Source organism: Apteryx mantelli, chromosome 18 (genome assembly GCF_036417845.1).
Source record: "Apteryx mantelli isolate bAptMan1 chromosome 18, bAptMan1.hap1, whole genome shotgun sequence".
In the NCBI taxonomy this organism is placed as follows: domain Eukaryota; kingdom Metazoa; phylum Chordata; class Aves; order Apterygiformes; family Apterygidae; genus Apteryx; species Apteryx mantelli.
This window is the reverse complement of record NC_089995.1, coordinates 8,784,934-8,800,384: the sequence shown is the minus strand read 5'-3', so window position 1 is coordinate 8,800,384 and position 15,451 is coordinate 8,784,934. Positions and strand designations below refer to the sequence as shown.

General features: G+C 38.1%; 2 protein-coding genes across 5 annotated transcripts in view; one reads left to right on the top strand and one right to left on the bottom strand.

Moving 5' to 3' along the window:
- ZMYND8 (zinc finger MYND-type containing 8) overlaps positions 1 to 7,119 on the top strand; it is a 68,362-nt gene extending 61,243 nt beyond the window's left edge. The window contains exons 19-22 of one of the 4 annotated variants that reach the window (XR_001295339.2): positions 410 to 649; positions 820 to 977; positions 1,277 to 1,509; positions 2,391 to 2,473. Coding sequence is in view for 2 of the 4 variants with exons in the window: in XM_013961819.2 (XP_013817273.1) it covers positions 410 to 649; positions 820 to 977; positions 2,391 to 2,480; positions 5,649 to 5,750 (590 nt within the window). In the remaining 2 variants the exon portion in view is untranslated. Of the gene's footprint in view, positions 1 to 409; positions 650 to 819; positions 978 to 1,276; positions 1,638 to 2,390; positions 2,481 to 5,648 lie in introns of those variants that run through there. The other 3 variants (XR_010886042.1, XM_013961819.2, XM_013961820.2) reach the window with 3 other exon arrangements.
- Positions 7,120 to 15,293: 8,174 nt separating this feature from the next.
- Positions 15,294 to 15,451, bottom strand: part of EYA2 (EYA transcriptional coactivator and phosphatase 2) — a 98,001-nt gene continuing 97,843 nt past the window's right edge. The window contains exon 17 of the mRNA XM_067307500.1: positions 15,294 to 15,425. Coding sequence (XP_067163601.1) covers positions 15,345 to 15,425 — 81 coding nt within the window. The 3' untranslated portion in view covers positions 15,294 to 15,344. The remainder of the gene's footprint in view (positions 15,426 to 15,451) is intronic.

Genomic DNA, 15,451 nt, shown 5'->3' with positions numbered 1-15,451 from the left:
CAATGAAGAAATGATCAGCTGTTATTTATTCATAAGGAAAGAGAAGAAATACAATTCTCTGTAGAGATGTTTTGGTCTTTTAAAGACAAAGTCGGTTAGTAGCAGCTTTTTGTGTTTATGCTGCACCTGGTACACCTGCATTCTGATTCTTTGTGGGACATCTAGGAATAAAGTGTTAAATAAATGGTAGGTAATGATTAAGGGTAACAATGATGGTGGCAGAATAAGAAAAGGGGATGGAAGACTCATTTGTTCAGGAAGTGTGAATCAGAAATTCTCAAACTCATGGAGTCTTTTAAGCTGCAATTAGTTGCAATTTCATATTGACTTTTAAACTTAAGAAAATTATTGCTTTGCACATTGCTGTTGGGAAAATATGCAAATTCATCTTCCTTTGTATCTTGAGTAGAACTGACAATGGCTGAAATGCGTCAGAGTCTAGAACAGGAACGAGATCGTTTGATTGCTGAGGTGAAAAAGCAGCTGGAATTGGAAAAGCAGCAAGCAGTGGATGAAACTAAAAAGAAGCAGTGGTGTGCCAACTGCAAGAAAGAGGCCATTTTTTATTGCTGTTGGAATACCAGCTACTGTGATTATCCCTGCCAACAAGCTCACTGGCCTGAGCATATGAAATCCTGCACACAGTCAGGTAATCTTGCTCTGGATTGTTTATTTCGCGACCGAGGGAATTGGGGTGGATGGAATTTACAGTGATTCAGTAGTCTTCATTTGCATGGGTGCAGACACACGTGAAGAAGAGTGACTGTGGACTGGCACACGAGTAGTGGCTATTTTCTATCTTTTTTTTCTTTATTTTAGCTACTGCAACACAGCAAGAAACAGATACTGAAATTAGCACAGAAACATTAAATAAATCATCCCAGCCCAGTTCAAGTGTGCAGTCTACACCCACAGAAACAGCCAGCACCCCCAAGGAAAAGGAAGGTTCAGCTGATAAAAGCAAAGAGAGTGTTACAGTGAGTATCATTGTAGTCACTTCAAACAAAAATAATATGTAAGATTTCTCTTAAATCTACCCCTGAAGGTTTCCCTGCATCAGCCAGGAATTCTTGACCATTTGCATATTTCAAAAAGTGTGGTTTGGGGAGTGAGATAGGGAGTTGTGTGGTTTTTTTTTCTTCATCTTGGCAAAAAAACTCCTTCTGTCCTCTGGGAACACCCTTTCCCCTCCACTCATTCCCAATAAAACCTTGTGTTGGCTTGACTCATCCTTCCAGCCAAGGGGGACTGGACCTCTTTCTCTCTCTCTCTCCAGGACCCATCAGTGTAGCTTCTGGTCTGGATCTTTCGATACAAGTTGCCTTCTGATAAGCAATACTGACTGCAGCACTTCCAAGCCCTTCTTGCCTGGGGGTTCAGAGGCCAAGCTCAAGACCTGCATTCAAATCAACTTACTTTATCACAACAGACTGCCACTAGGGTACCACAATGTTCCATAACACTGATACAGCAATTCACCTGGATCTACAGTTAACGGAGCAGTGTGCAGTTACGAAATCCTCCATAGCATCTACTCTGATAGTATTCAGTAGGCAAGGATGAGCAAGTGCTCTAATAAAAGGGACTTAACATTGCATATATAGAAAAATGTTTATAGAAAAGATTCTGCTTCATAGGTAGGGCTTGACTATTACCAATTTCAGCAGCGTTTTTCTTCTGCCCTTGCAAGATTTATTAAATGAAAAATTTTACAGGGGGCTGATCTTTCAGACCCTTTCACATGATCCCCCACATCAGTAGGAGCCTTGTTGTATTTTAAAATATTAAGAGCAAACTAATGTTTTTCAATAGTATTGTGATTCCAGCATGATGTCTCATTGAGATAGTCCTCTAGAATTGGGAAGCATAGTAAACTAGAGAGCTGTGTTCATTTCTTGGCACTTTTGGTACTGTCTGGTGTTAGATCTCTGGACATGACATGTCCTCCAAGGGAGTAACTTGGGAAACAGTTTTGAAGAGGCAAAGAAGGATGTGCTGTTCCACTGGAATGCTTTGGTGAAGTTACTTGAACTTCTCTGGCTCAGTCACTGTTCACATGCATTGTTTGTGGCTGCACATCCTTTGTATTACTGGGGGAACAGGGGATGGGAGAAAGTCAAATTACCAAGACTTCTGCCAGGGAATATTCCAATTATACAAATCTGGAATTGCTTTCACATAGGCTGAAACATCATGCTGTATACATTGATCATGTTCATAATTTGAATTTTGTTTTATTAACAAAGAAGTAACCTGTGAATTCATTAAGATGCAAATTTTTAACACAAACAAAACATCCAACATAAATTTCATATAATAATAATAATAACTAGGTGGAATTTATGTAAAAGCTGAGACTTCTACTGAGGTTGCCTGTGCTGTCTCTGCAGATAGCAACAGGTGTGACAAGCAACCAGCCTATAAAACTGGTCCAGGTACCGCAGACCACCACCTATATTCCAACTACTCAACCCACAATTGTAAGTACAACATCATCATTTAAAGCCTGCAGTAGCACTGTTCCTGGCATTAAAATTGCTCAGTATTTCTGGGGGGTTGTCTCCGTCTGCTGTTCTATCAAGATATGAATTCACTGGTATAGTCTCAACTTGCAGTGCAAAATGTCTTATTTTGCTGTGCAACATTCCACCCTTGGCATATCTTTCATTTCATCATTGATTATAACAAAGATTCAGACGTTGTCATTAAGTATAGCTAAGGCACTGAGGACAGTCAGACTTCCATTTTACATTATTATGTTAGTTATTTGTCCGTTTCATGTACTTACTTGACCGCAACAGCAATGTAAATATATAGAATTCATTTTAAATATCTTTTAAATATCTTTTTGTCTGTGGTATCCTAAAAAGATTTAACTAATCCTGAGCTATGCTTGATATTCCTGTGACATCTCAGTAACTATGAGGGAAAATATACATTCATCAGTAGTGATCTACTAGGCAGTCTTGTACATTAGCATTATGAAATTATGAGAAATAGCATTGGAATCAGTCCTGTTTTTTTCCATTGAAAATTAACCAAGGACACTCGAATTCCCTAATGTCAGTCACCAGAGATGGGACAGAAGTGAGTTCATTTTTGTATTTTAATGTGCCATATTATCACATTCTTTTAACTGGTCATGTTCTGCAGTGCTCAGTTCAGAGGCAGCATGGGATCTGAGCTGACATTCTTCCTTCCAAAAAGAAAAATGCTCATATTGCACTGGTAACTGAACTGCATGTCCTGTCTCAGCGGTGGGTTCAACAGGAGAAGCCCATGTTTAGGTAACTTCAGTTCATTTTCTGACTGAAGTTAAATAATTTAAGTTAATTTTCATACTGTGATTGTGAGGCCTAATTTGCTATAAAAATTACTATATATATATCTACACACACACATACACATACACACATATATATGTGGCAGCTGCAACATACATATGTGAATGTCTGTGTGTACGCACACACACGTACATACAGTATTTCATAACCATCATACTCCATACAAAAATGTTATTGCTTTTAGTGGGTATCATGAATTTTTCACATTCCTAACAGCATTTTAACTCAACTCATTTTATCTCAACTGAGAGCACTGTGCATCTTCACACCTAAGTTACTTGGACTGAGTTGCTATAACAACAAGGTTTTATATGTGTTTTAAAATCAATAGCAAGCATCAAACAAGTTAGATTCTTTGTGAATAGCTGAGAGGTTTTATGATCATAAAGTGGTTTCATGTAATATTCAGAAAAACAGCCATTATCTTCATCAGTTTTCTGTAATACAAAGCATATTGAGTTATGTAAAACATAATTGGAAACTTTGAAAGGTTTCTGCCTTTATTTGTGCATGTTTAAAACTTTGTACACATATTTGCATAAGTCTTGCACAGCTACAGACACCTCTGTATGCTAATAATTGCACGTGCAATTTAAATAATTTTAAACCTTAGTGCATGTTAATATGTATGCAGAATGTACATTTGTGAAAAACTGGCAGAGGTGGAAAAATTACCTCTCAGGGAATGATCCTAACACATTTAAGGAGTCTTGCACATTCCATATCCTGATCACTATAAGAACTGAAACTTATTTTTTCATTTGTCTAAGTATGTATATTTAAAAGATCACTGTGGCAACCTTAAGTTCCCCACCTGTAGTACTAATAATGACTTATATAATGGCTTCTTTAGGCTTCAACTTGCACTTTGTTTCCAGCTAGGAATTTCTTCCTCTGAACAACTTCCAGTAAATCTTCTTTGTACCGTTTCCATTGAACTCTCTTTACACATCTGAAATCCTTTGATTACCAAATAGCAGTAATCTTGAATTTATCTAGCAAATTTATTCCATGTTTGGTTTTTATTCTTTTTGCAGTTAAGATATTGTGAAAATGTGAATTCATCATCTTTGCATTCCAGGGAATGGAATGGCAGGCTTCTGGAAGACATAGACTTTGTCGCAGAGGCGCTGATAAACACGCTAGGTTGTAATCTCAGTAGGGATATTCACAACCTTTTTTGAATACCATCAAGACACTAATGTAGTTCCTTAAAACAGTGTGGGGAAACATTGGGCTTCAGTGAACTTGTATTTCTTCTTCCATATTCTCTTTGGAATTTTACGCTAGCATCATGGGAAAGGCCTGTGCATCCCTTTCAGATTCCTCAAAATCTCACTTCTTGTTTCTTCCACATTAAAACATTGTGAACTGAAATGGATGCATTTGTTTGATCACCAGTTGTGCATCAGTGGAACTGTATCAAAGCATACCTGCAGTTTGTATGGTATAGAATTGCTAAACTTCCTCACATTTCTGGAGGAAGGTTAAGATTCAGACTCAAGATTCAATAAATCCTTTTCCAGATCTTCCAGAGTGATGTGACCTTGACCGGATTGTTTAACATTCTTGTGCCTTTGTCTCTCCATCTGTAGAATCAATTACTATAGAGATGTCCTGAAACTCCCATTGTTAAGATTTCTAAATCATGATCTGTATGATGAAAGCGCAAAGTTTATTCTATATTAGTATTTTTGCAGGGAGTACAAGACAGTTTCCAGTAATGCTGATGGTTTTGTTATTGATTTGGGCAAAATTTAATTTAAAGTACTTTTTTGTTCAAACGAATGTTTTATGTTCTCTTCTGTGTTGACTGAATGCATGGAGGAGTTCCTTTGGGGGAAAAAGACTCAAGTAATGTGTAATGAGAATATACTTTTAAATAAGGGTATTTTTGTACTCCAGTTTGATTCGTCAAAACTCTTTTTCAAATGACAAAGGATTTTCTTAGCCCTTTTTGTTTTCCTTGTGTATTAGTTTGGGGAAAATACATAACTGGATTTAATAACTATGAAAACCTAATTCTCCAAGCATAGGCAGAGTATGTCCAGTACCTATAGGACCACCTTCCCCTGTAATTATAAAGTAATAGTAATAAAGAAAAAACCCTTGGCTTATAGGAAAGTGAGTAAAACACTACTTTCTGTCTCGGAATGAGGTAATACTGTGGTAATAAAGGTATTAATTCTTGAACAAAATTAGAACTTGCTCTGGATTTTCCCTGGAAAATAAATCTCTATTTCTGTGGTCATGTTTATGTGACCTTTAACATAACAATATGTTTCTCTTGGTTTTAATCCACAGACCATTCCTGTAGTGGTAAGTCCTTCTGCTGGGACAGTGGCAATGAGAACTGGAGTTCAGTATGTTCAGACCACAATGCCAGTCCAAGTACGAAGAGTCTAACTGCTAACAAGAAGTCCATACAATTGTTGGAATAAATAAATCTGTCTAATAGAAATGTGAAAAATAAACACAGTTCTTTGGATTAACCTCAAAGGTTCAGACTTTAGCTTTGTATATGTGTACAAAGCATTTACTACACTACATTAATGTAAAGCATTAGCGCTGGCTTAAAAAAGCAGAGGACAGGTAAGATCCATGTTAAATCTATGCTTCTTTTGTAAATAATGTACAATTTGTGGATGTCATTAAAGTTAGAGTACCATCTCCTTTTTATATTTGTATTGACTTTAACTTATAAAGAGTGTTTGAAGTTGGTAAAGGAAGGTTTAAAACAGCCTTATCACAAGCTAACACTGAAAACTTGTCTTGGGAAGTTGCAGTTGTGCATCAAATCACTTAATGTTTGATAATCAGGAGAATCTGAACAATTTGATCTGCATTTGGATTGAGAACAAGTTCTGCACTTTGAAACTCTATTAGAATTTCTTTTTGTGCAACCAAATGATGAAGTGTATCTGTTCAGTTAATTGTCTTAGGCAAATTATGACATTTCCAATCTGTGGACCTGCAATACATAAAGAGGGTATTTACCTTGTTTTTTACAGTGACCAGACTGTTAAAATTTATATTGTTTACAGGAAACAAATTAAAATTTCATTAAGCCTAATATCAGAAAAGTTGGAAAGAGTAACACCAGCTGGTTGGTAGCATGATTTCTGATCAGTGATATCAAAGACAAGAAAAGTAGAGCTTTTTCCTATGCTTCACAGTTCAGTTTTCTTTTTTTAAAAATCCTCTAAAAAGGACTTTGAAATGTTTTTCAAATGGAACAAGAACTAGGTGTGGAGAAAAACATAGATCAGGAAACATGGGCAAAGGACTTTTGATGCTGGGCCAGAGCATGTATTATTTATATGATGGAATTTATGTTTTTATGTAAGCATGAAACAGTACAGTATGAGAGAAAGTAACCCATGAAAATGCTGTCTGTTACACTTATACTGTAGTACCATTTTGTATGTTGTGTAAAACGAAAGCATTGAACAAAGCAAAGGTGATGTATGTATATGAGAAAATTAATTGTATGATATCATTCCAGTACATTTTGTTGTACATTTTAGTCATGTTGATTTCTCCCATTGTTTATAAAAGAATGCGGTTTGTACAGTCTCCAGCTAGTACCCAGATTAGAGGAAAAAAAAGTATTAGAAGAAAAAAGCGAGAACAGAATATTCGTGAATTGCAGTTGTGTCAAAAATAGCCTAGCTGGCCTTATTTGTGAAGCATAATTGCTTTTAGCATATGGAAGTATTTTTTCACATTTTCTTTGTATAAAATTTGTATTAAACTTAAATATCTTTTTCGATGATTGTGTTTCTTTGTGACTGATACAGGTGACACACACAATATGCTTTGGGTTTCTCCAATTTTTCAAGAAACTTCACGATTTTTTATTAAACTGTTTTAGAAAAATGGTTTGTGTTCCTGGATTTCCAGTTTACTTCAATCTGGATGAATGTATATTTCTGCATAGTCTCCAGATCACAGTTGTCTGTGTTAGGGTGTTCAGTCTCAGAACTGTGGGACTTTTGAATCCAAGTCCATCAAATTGAGAAAAATCAAAGCAGTGTGGGCAGTCTATAAATAAGAAGCCATTTATGTCTAAAACAGTAGCATTCATTTTCTCTCATTTTTAATAGCAAAGATCCAGTGTTTATGGTGTAACACTTATTCATTACTTGGATTGAGGCTGGACATTATGGACTGGTATTTATAGTCTTGTTAGTTATATCTGTGGGTTAGAGTTAGTGGATTCCATGATGAGTACTGCTGTAGTCCTCTAAGAGCGCGTGAATTGGGCAAGACTGCTATGTGTCTTAATTATCTGTTAAAAGAAACACAGGGAGCTAGTGAAATAGCTCATTATTAAATCTTAATATGAATATTGTCTTGAAAGTTCCCACTTCTGTAGCTTTTTTACTACGTACATTTGTAAAACAACTAAAGTTAGCTGTCCAACTTTTTAGAGAGAAGCACAAATTATGAATGTTGAGTTAGTAACTTTGTAATCTCTATCACTGAAATAAGATCTTCTGTTAGAAGGAAAAATGAAAAAGATGAAAAGTCAAAAAGAGTGTTATAGGAAACCAGGATGCTTTTTGAAGCCTCTATTTCAGTGTTTATGGTTTTTTTCTTTAACAGATACTGTTTTTTCTATAATAGGGTTGTTTTCTTTCCTCATGTAAAAGAACAGTTGACACAATCCCAAAGAAGGCTGGGATTTTAAAAGGATTTATCCAGTCAAGGTGAAAGTATAATCTTGATAGTCTAGTGACTGTATTGTTTTTCACATTTTAGCTGATTACAGAGTCGAAGAATATTGTTTTTCTGAAGATTTTATCTTGTGTTAGCTAAAGTGAAGCAAGAATATATCTCTGGCTTGGACACATGGGAGGAGGACACACTGGTATGTGATAAGAATTTAAAAGATAGGCTACAACTTTATTAAATATTTGGACAAATAACCATGGCTAGGCATAAGCTGCAGCAATCACTTGTGTATAGAGTATCCCCCTACTCTGTGGAGGGTCTCTCTTTTGTTGATGTAGGAGTTTTGATCCATTTAGGCCTCTTTGGCCTTGGCCAACATACCATCCTGGCAAAACATGTCTTCAGCCGCAGGCACTGGCGCTCTCTCTGGTTTGCCATCCTCTGTTATGACCTACTAAATGGCCTGTGGACGTGTTTTTGCTGATTCCTCTGGTTTGGGAGGACAAAATTAGCTTGTCTTGGAGTTCTAGTTTAGAAATCTTTATACTATGATCTTCATTATCGCTTGGGCTTTCAATGAGGAATGGAGGGGAGACTGACACCAGCATTCCTTATCTGGGCCAGTCAACTCAAGGTTCGATTGCTCTGTAGGCAATATTTTCCAAGCAAAGAGGAAAAAAAGCTGTAGTGTAACTTTAGCAAACCTACATTGTTCAAAAAGTATGTGCTAATACTACATTCAAGGTGCTCTGAAGTTTTGTTGTAGCCCTCAAAATGGCATGATCTAGATGGACTTTAACATAAGGTTTCATAATAGAAGTCTGATGTTAATATATTGATGTGAGAAGCAGACCAGCTGATCCAGAAGTTGGATCAGTGCCATACATCTGTAATTATTGCAGTAGTCATAGTCTAGCTTCGGGCAGTTGTGATTGGAGAGAGGTGAATATGCTCGTACTGAAACTATGGGCAGGCTAAGAATGCAGGATTTAAGAATTCATCCTTAGTGTGCTGTCACCTTCTTGTGCTGCTGCCAGTTAATTTTGGTTCTCCATGTTGAAATCAAAGAAATATAAGTGGTTATATAGTGGAGGAACATGGAGCAGTTAGGTGCAACACAGTCCTTCCAGAGGTGTAGGCTCAGTACAGATACACCAGTTCAAAGGGAGTGCTATAAATTCTGCTGTCAGTGCTCAGTCTAGGCTCCTGTCCCAGTTTGTCCTTTACATAAAGAGGCAGAACCATGAGACCAAACTCCCCCTTTCTCCTAACACCTGTGCTTTTTGAATGATCGTGGCTCATATGAATATGCAGGGCAAGGGCTACCCTAGTTTTTAAAATGGTTGTACAGCTGCTCCTTAATTGAAGACATTTTGGAAAGTGCTCTTGCACTTGTACTCTTGCACTTGCCAAGCTGTCAAGTGTCAGTCAGTTCTTCTATGCTTGCCTTATCTGTCCACTAGTATCTTTCATAGGAAAAGGGCAAAATGCTGAGAATTTGTTTTTGCTTACATAACATTCATCAATTACGATAGCTGTGAGTCAAGAGTTTTGAAATGGACTTCACTAAATGAAGATTTTGTTACACAACTGTCTGGAGGAGGAAGGAGGTATGTCCACATTTCTGCACTGTGTAGTTTACTATGAAGTCCAGCTGCCCTCAGGTGGTTAAACGTGAGAACTGCAGGGAAATAAATTCAATTTAAGAAATTGGTAAAACAGAAAAATTACAATGTGTTTTTCCATCCTCAGCAATGAGGTATATCTTGCAACTATTTTCTTTGCAATTTTCTGGTTATTTGACAAAGTGCTATTCTGTTGTATCTGAACTATTCACAGTTAGGCAAGGCCCAAGTGTGATTTTTGCCAAAGCTGTTTTCATAAATGGTTCAGATCCAGGTTCTATTTTAACTAACTAACTAAAAGTTTGAAGAAAAAAAGACCTATGAAGATAACCTGTTTTGATACGTTTCATCTCAATGTTGTGTTTTGATTGTCAGGAGCTAGTTGCTTTGTGTTACAGTCCACAAAATGAAAGACTTGCTAGAAGTGGCAATTGAGATCGGATGGGTAGAGAGACTCTAAGGATGAAGTCATCTTGGGAAAATTATTTTTTCTTTCAGTCCTTCATCTGAAGTGGATGTGGGGAAAACCAGGTATGTGATGTGGATTATTAGTGCTTTCAAAACTCAAAGAGTTAGGCTTTCACAAGAGAACTGCATTAAGTGGGTGCAGTTTGGCAAGTCATTATAGGGAAGAGGCTCAAAGGTATGGATGGATATATGAATACTGCTCATCAGGTAAAGCACATTAAACCTGGAAATGTAGCTTGCTGAGCTTTTAGCGAGGCCAAAGCTTGGGCAGAATTGAAATTTGATGTGCTGAGCAGAAGATGGTCTTGGAAAAAAGGAGCAACAGTAACAATTCCATACTAAATTACTGTCTGAGGCAGTGTTTGTAGGACCCAGAGGTGAAGGGAACGGCAGCCATGCCCAAGAAAGCATGTTGCCTGTCCCTGTCTGCTGGGAGAATTCCCTGAAGCCTGGTTGCCAGTGGCTACCTAGGTCATTAATCTCTCTCCATTTTTGAATAATCTTTGTCTTGGTTGTAGGGTTTCTCAGCAAGTGTTATTTTGTTAGTTCTCTTTTTAAGTATTTGGTGTGTTCCCTGTTTGCAGGACAAGAGCTCTTCACAACTGAATTTGCTACAATCTTGCTCATTTTTCAACAATATATAAACAATTGAAACTTGAGAAAAGGTGACTAATCTCCAGGTTTTCTACTTAATTTTTACATACTGACATGTATGCTATGCTTTCTATAAAATGTATCTGCTAAAAACAAACTATTATCTTCTTATTTAGAGTCCTGGCATACAGGAAAACATCATTGTGAAAAGTGGAAGAGAGATGATACTATGAATTATTGTGATAAATTTTTGCACAGTACCTTGTAAATCTCCTGAGTATTAGATGTGAAGCTCTGGCCATACTGAAGCTAAAAAAGCTCTGATGAAGCCCACAGTATATTACTTAAGAACAACTACAGTAAGTACGGAAAGTCCTTACCTGACTTACAGAGAAGAGATGATGGAGAAATACCACAAGAGACAGAAAAGGTAATAGAGCAATATTAAACACTTCTAGGAAAAGCAGGAATAATTGCTCTGGCCCTTAGAACCTACCTTTTGTGGTGACAGGCTATAACAATCTGTCTAAAGTAATTTATCTTCCTGTAACTACAGCGTTTCAAGTGTCTGCAGCAGGCCTTCAGCGCTTGTGTTGCTCTTGCAGCAATAGATCCAGCAGTGCACCTACAGTAAATCAGCATTGAAACTCCATCCTATCTAAAGTACATAGCAAGTGAATTGCTGTCCTTAATTTTAAACTTGATCAGATTTTTCTCCTGTTTCTGAGAAATTTCTGGCCCAAGTAAGCAACCTGCATTATCCAAATTTTGTTGCACTGCTCTAGAAATTATTGTAAATGCAAACAGTAAACATGCTGTGAGGCTGCAACAGTTTGGAAAAGACCTTAAAATGCCATAAAATATTTTAAAAACAGTTTCCAGTATATGCCTTTGCTGTTAACTCAAATCCAGTCTCTATTATAAAAGACAACAAAATACTCGGTCTGCCTTGCACTTTTGGCAAAACAAAAACAACCTTCCCCCCCAAACAAACAAAACCCCTAAACCCTACTTCTGAGGGAAAAAGAGGGCTTGTTTTTTTTCCTTGATCACAGTTCTGCCAAATTATTGGGGAGGCTTTTCACTGTTTCTGCTGGGCTTCAGCATCTGCACATGGTGCTTATGTGAACAGAGGAAAATAGAGACTGTGGTAGCTTGTCACAAAACTGCTCTAATCAGCAGGTGTTATCTCAGTCCTGACTAACGTGGTAATGCTGCTCCATGCAGAAGCTTAGAGAGGAAGGCTTACACACTCGCAGCTAACCCATAGCTTTGTGCTATTTTGTAACTGCTTGAGAATTGCTTCATTTCTCATTCACCTTTCTGGAAGAGGATCTGATGTGGCTCTTTTGTTCTGCTACAGCAGAACGGGAATGAACACTGTTAGGGGTTCATGACGTGATTGGAGGTGTGGACTGTTACTGTATCTGGGACTGGTGCTATTAAAAGTCCCATTTTTTCAGTAAGAAAATATATATGCCTGAGGCCCAAGTGTTGGCACAGGCTCACGCTAGCAGTGCAGTCTTCACTCTGGCTGCCAGGTGAGAGTCTCTGCTTTCTTTACAAAGAATTAGGAAGCCTGAAGACCATGGCATGGAAAGGATTTGAACATGAAATTTTGGGAACATTAACACTCAGTAAATGATAGAGCAAAGGATACCCTTGGAAATGCAATGAATATGTTTTGTCAGTGCGCAGATTTTTTTCTTGTTTGGATGTCCTTGAAGTGTTAGAAATGAGTTGTGATGATAGCAGCAACAGCAGCCTCATGCTTACAGTCCCATGCACAACTCAAACCAATATAATCTCACCAGATACATATCTCTCACCCCCTCTTTTATATTTAAGATAGATACAAAAAGTTTTCATTGCAGGTTGAGAAGTGTATTAACCTACTAATAATTCTTTGGCAGAACATATACTGGTATCAACTATTCATTTTAATGATGCTACTAGCATGATTTGCTTGGTTTGCTCACCATTGGATTTAGCTATACTAATGCTTATCTGGGAACCTTGTCACAGCATACTTGTACTCTGATCTGGTTAGTGATGTGATTGAGAAAGGATTTAATGCTGTAACATTGTGTGCAAATACCTTAAAACACGGTCAGGTGAAAATGCTGAGCAAGGCCTGAGTGGTGCGTGTGTGTGTGTGTGTGTGCACGTGCCAGCCAGTTCCCAGCGCTTACATATGTTTATGAGTAGATCGGTGTTACAGATTCTGTCTTTTGGTCATCATAGATTACTGGGACTAGCAAATCCTCATACTCTAGTGAGAGGTGAACACTTGCCACTGTGACTGGAAGGAGGTGGTATGCCAAGTCGGATAAACAGGTGTTCCTAATGCTGGTTTATGCCACCCTGATCAGCAGTGTTACCCATGGGGAAGTAAACATCACTAGCTGAGCGAACCAGGGAGGAATATGGAGAAATCAGTTCCAGCAATGATAAGCAGAGTATGAGCAGGCACTAACAGAGAACAGGCCCAAAGTTCTGCCAGGAACTTTGGAGGCAAAAATGAGAGAACCTGAGAATCTTTAAATACGTTCAGACAGCAAAATCTTCTAAGAAGCTTCAGAAAAATCTGTGCTGTTGACTCAGATGAGGCAGGTGTTAGTGCTGGAATTTCAAGCAAGAGCAATTAACTGATTGACAGGCTGTTAAAAACTGAAGTTTTGCTTTCTTAGGAGTTTGCCATTCCTAGCATTTGTTCCTCTTTCAGAGGTTTTTATAAATGGGTGTGTGCTTATCTTGCGAGCATCTGTCAATCTTCCATTGAGTTTGATTTCCTTCACTTGTGGTAAAACTTTCTATTTGTGACAGTCACACAGCTGGAAAACCTTTAGGGGAAAGATTCTGCCAGACTTGTTTCTCAGCAGGCCATGAGACAAGCAACACCTCTTCTAGAAAAAAAACCCACATTTGATTTTGTGTTGTGCTCAGCCCCAAGAGAAGCTTGCAAATGCCTCCAAAGCACATAATTAAAGGCTGTTTTTGTTCATGCCTGCTGTAGACAAGTATAGCTAACATGTTTTACAGCTGCTGCCTGGCTGCTACTTTTTTGAGCCAAAGGCTGGGATCAGATTATTTGTGATCAGATTCTTTGCTTTAGCCCTGCTGAAAATCCCTCTCAAATCTAGCAGTGAATCTGTTTCCTGAGGTGAATGTTTTTGGACACTGGGAGTATCCCTCAGGCTTGGGTAACAGTGTAGCACTTATGTAACACCAGCAACTTGTGCAACACTTCTCGTTTCACCCTGATTCCTATGTGATGGACAAGGGGATTACATTACTTGCTACATCTCTCTCTAATGCCTTTTCCAATGAGGCCCTGATCCCTTTGAGGTTATTTGGGTGCCACAGCAAGCAAGAAAGAACAGTTTTGAAAGTGACTCAGAGATTCATCCAAGCCCAGAGAGTTAAAATGTTTTGACAGCAAGGATTAACTGGCCAGCTCAGCAGAAATCCTAAAGCTGAATCTTATTTGTAGATGCATTTATTTACATAGAAATAAATATGCACAGCTGCAATATTTGCTTGCACTTTATCTTCCTTTGCAAGATAAGTAGGATTTGCTGACTGTCCATGTTGTCTCCCAGTGGACACAGCCAGTCGACTGTCTTCACTCTGCTCTACCAACAGACAACAGTGGGCCACAGACTGTGTTTTACATCTGAGGGGCTCTGGCTCTCGGAGTCCTTCCAGTCCAACCCCAGCTTGAAATGGGGAGTATGTATTCTACATATATCACTAGATCCAAGAGTGGCTGGAGAGAAGGCAGGTAATCTAGTCCCCCCAAAATGTAAACACTTTTTTTATTATTATTATTTAATGCCTTTCACTCATCACAAGGTATTTTTCCCCTACCCCAACCCCCAGACCCAAGATGGCAGCATAAGGCACCGTGTAGACACATGCACAGTCCACATACCATCTATGTAAGATTTAAAAACACAGCTATAGTTCTTACCAACAATCCCATGTGTCATTATTATTAATGTACACGATATGATTTTCTCCAGAGTTTGTCCTGGAGAAGTGAACTATTAATTTAGAATGGCAGGACTTTCCCCACCCACCCACCCCAAAAAGCCAGATTAAAAACACAGGTACAGAGCTTAATACCAGAGTAATGAGATTAGTTCATAAATTAAAAAAATACAAAAACAAAAAACAAACAAAAAAAAACGGTTTCACTCTTATTTTCAGAAGGTCCCATGTGATGTGATGAGTTGTGCACAGAGCATGCTCAGAGATTCCTTACTATGTCCTCTTCCCCCTTCAAAAGCAAGAAAACTGACAAGCAGACCCAAAATTTCTAGTCTTTTGTGTTTGTCGTTGATGGCAAAAAGGCAGTTACGGCTCTATGCATCCAGCTTAACCATAGAACTGCAGGATCCCCAGTGGGTGATCTGAAGACTTTTCCTCTGTTCAAAGGAAGAAAGACTTGATGCAATGTTCTTTGGCTGCAAGTTCTTAAAGGCTTCCACTGAAATGGTTCTCCTTCAAAAAAAGAAAAGCTGCAGTTGCTGTGGGATTTTTTTTTTTTTTAATAAGAAAATGCTGAGGAATAGGTGAAACCGATGTAATAGTTTCGAGTGAAGCCCTCACAGTGCTAAGATGTTTGGGTCTGCTACAAATATTCAAGTTCCAAGGCGTGCCGAAGAGCTTCCAGGTCAGCATGACAAGAGATTCTCCAGAATGGCATGTTGTGCTAGAGTGAAACCAAAAGAGGGGTTT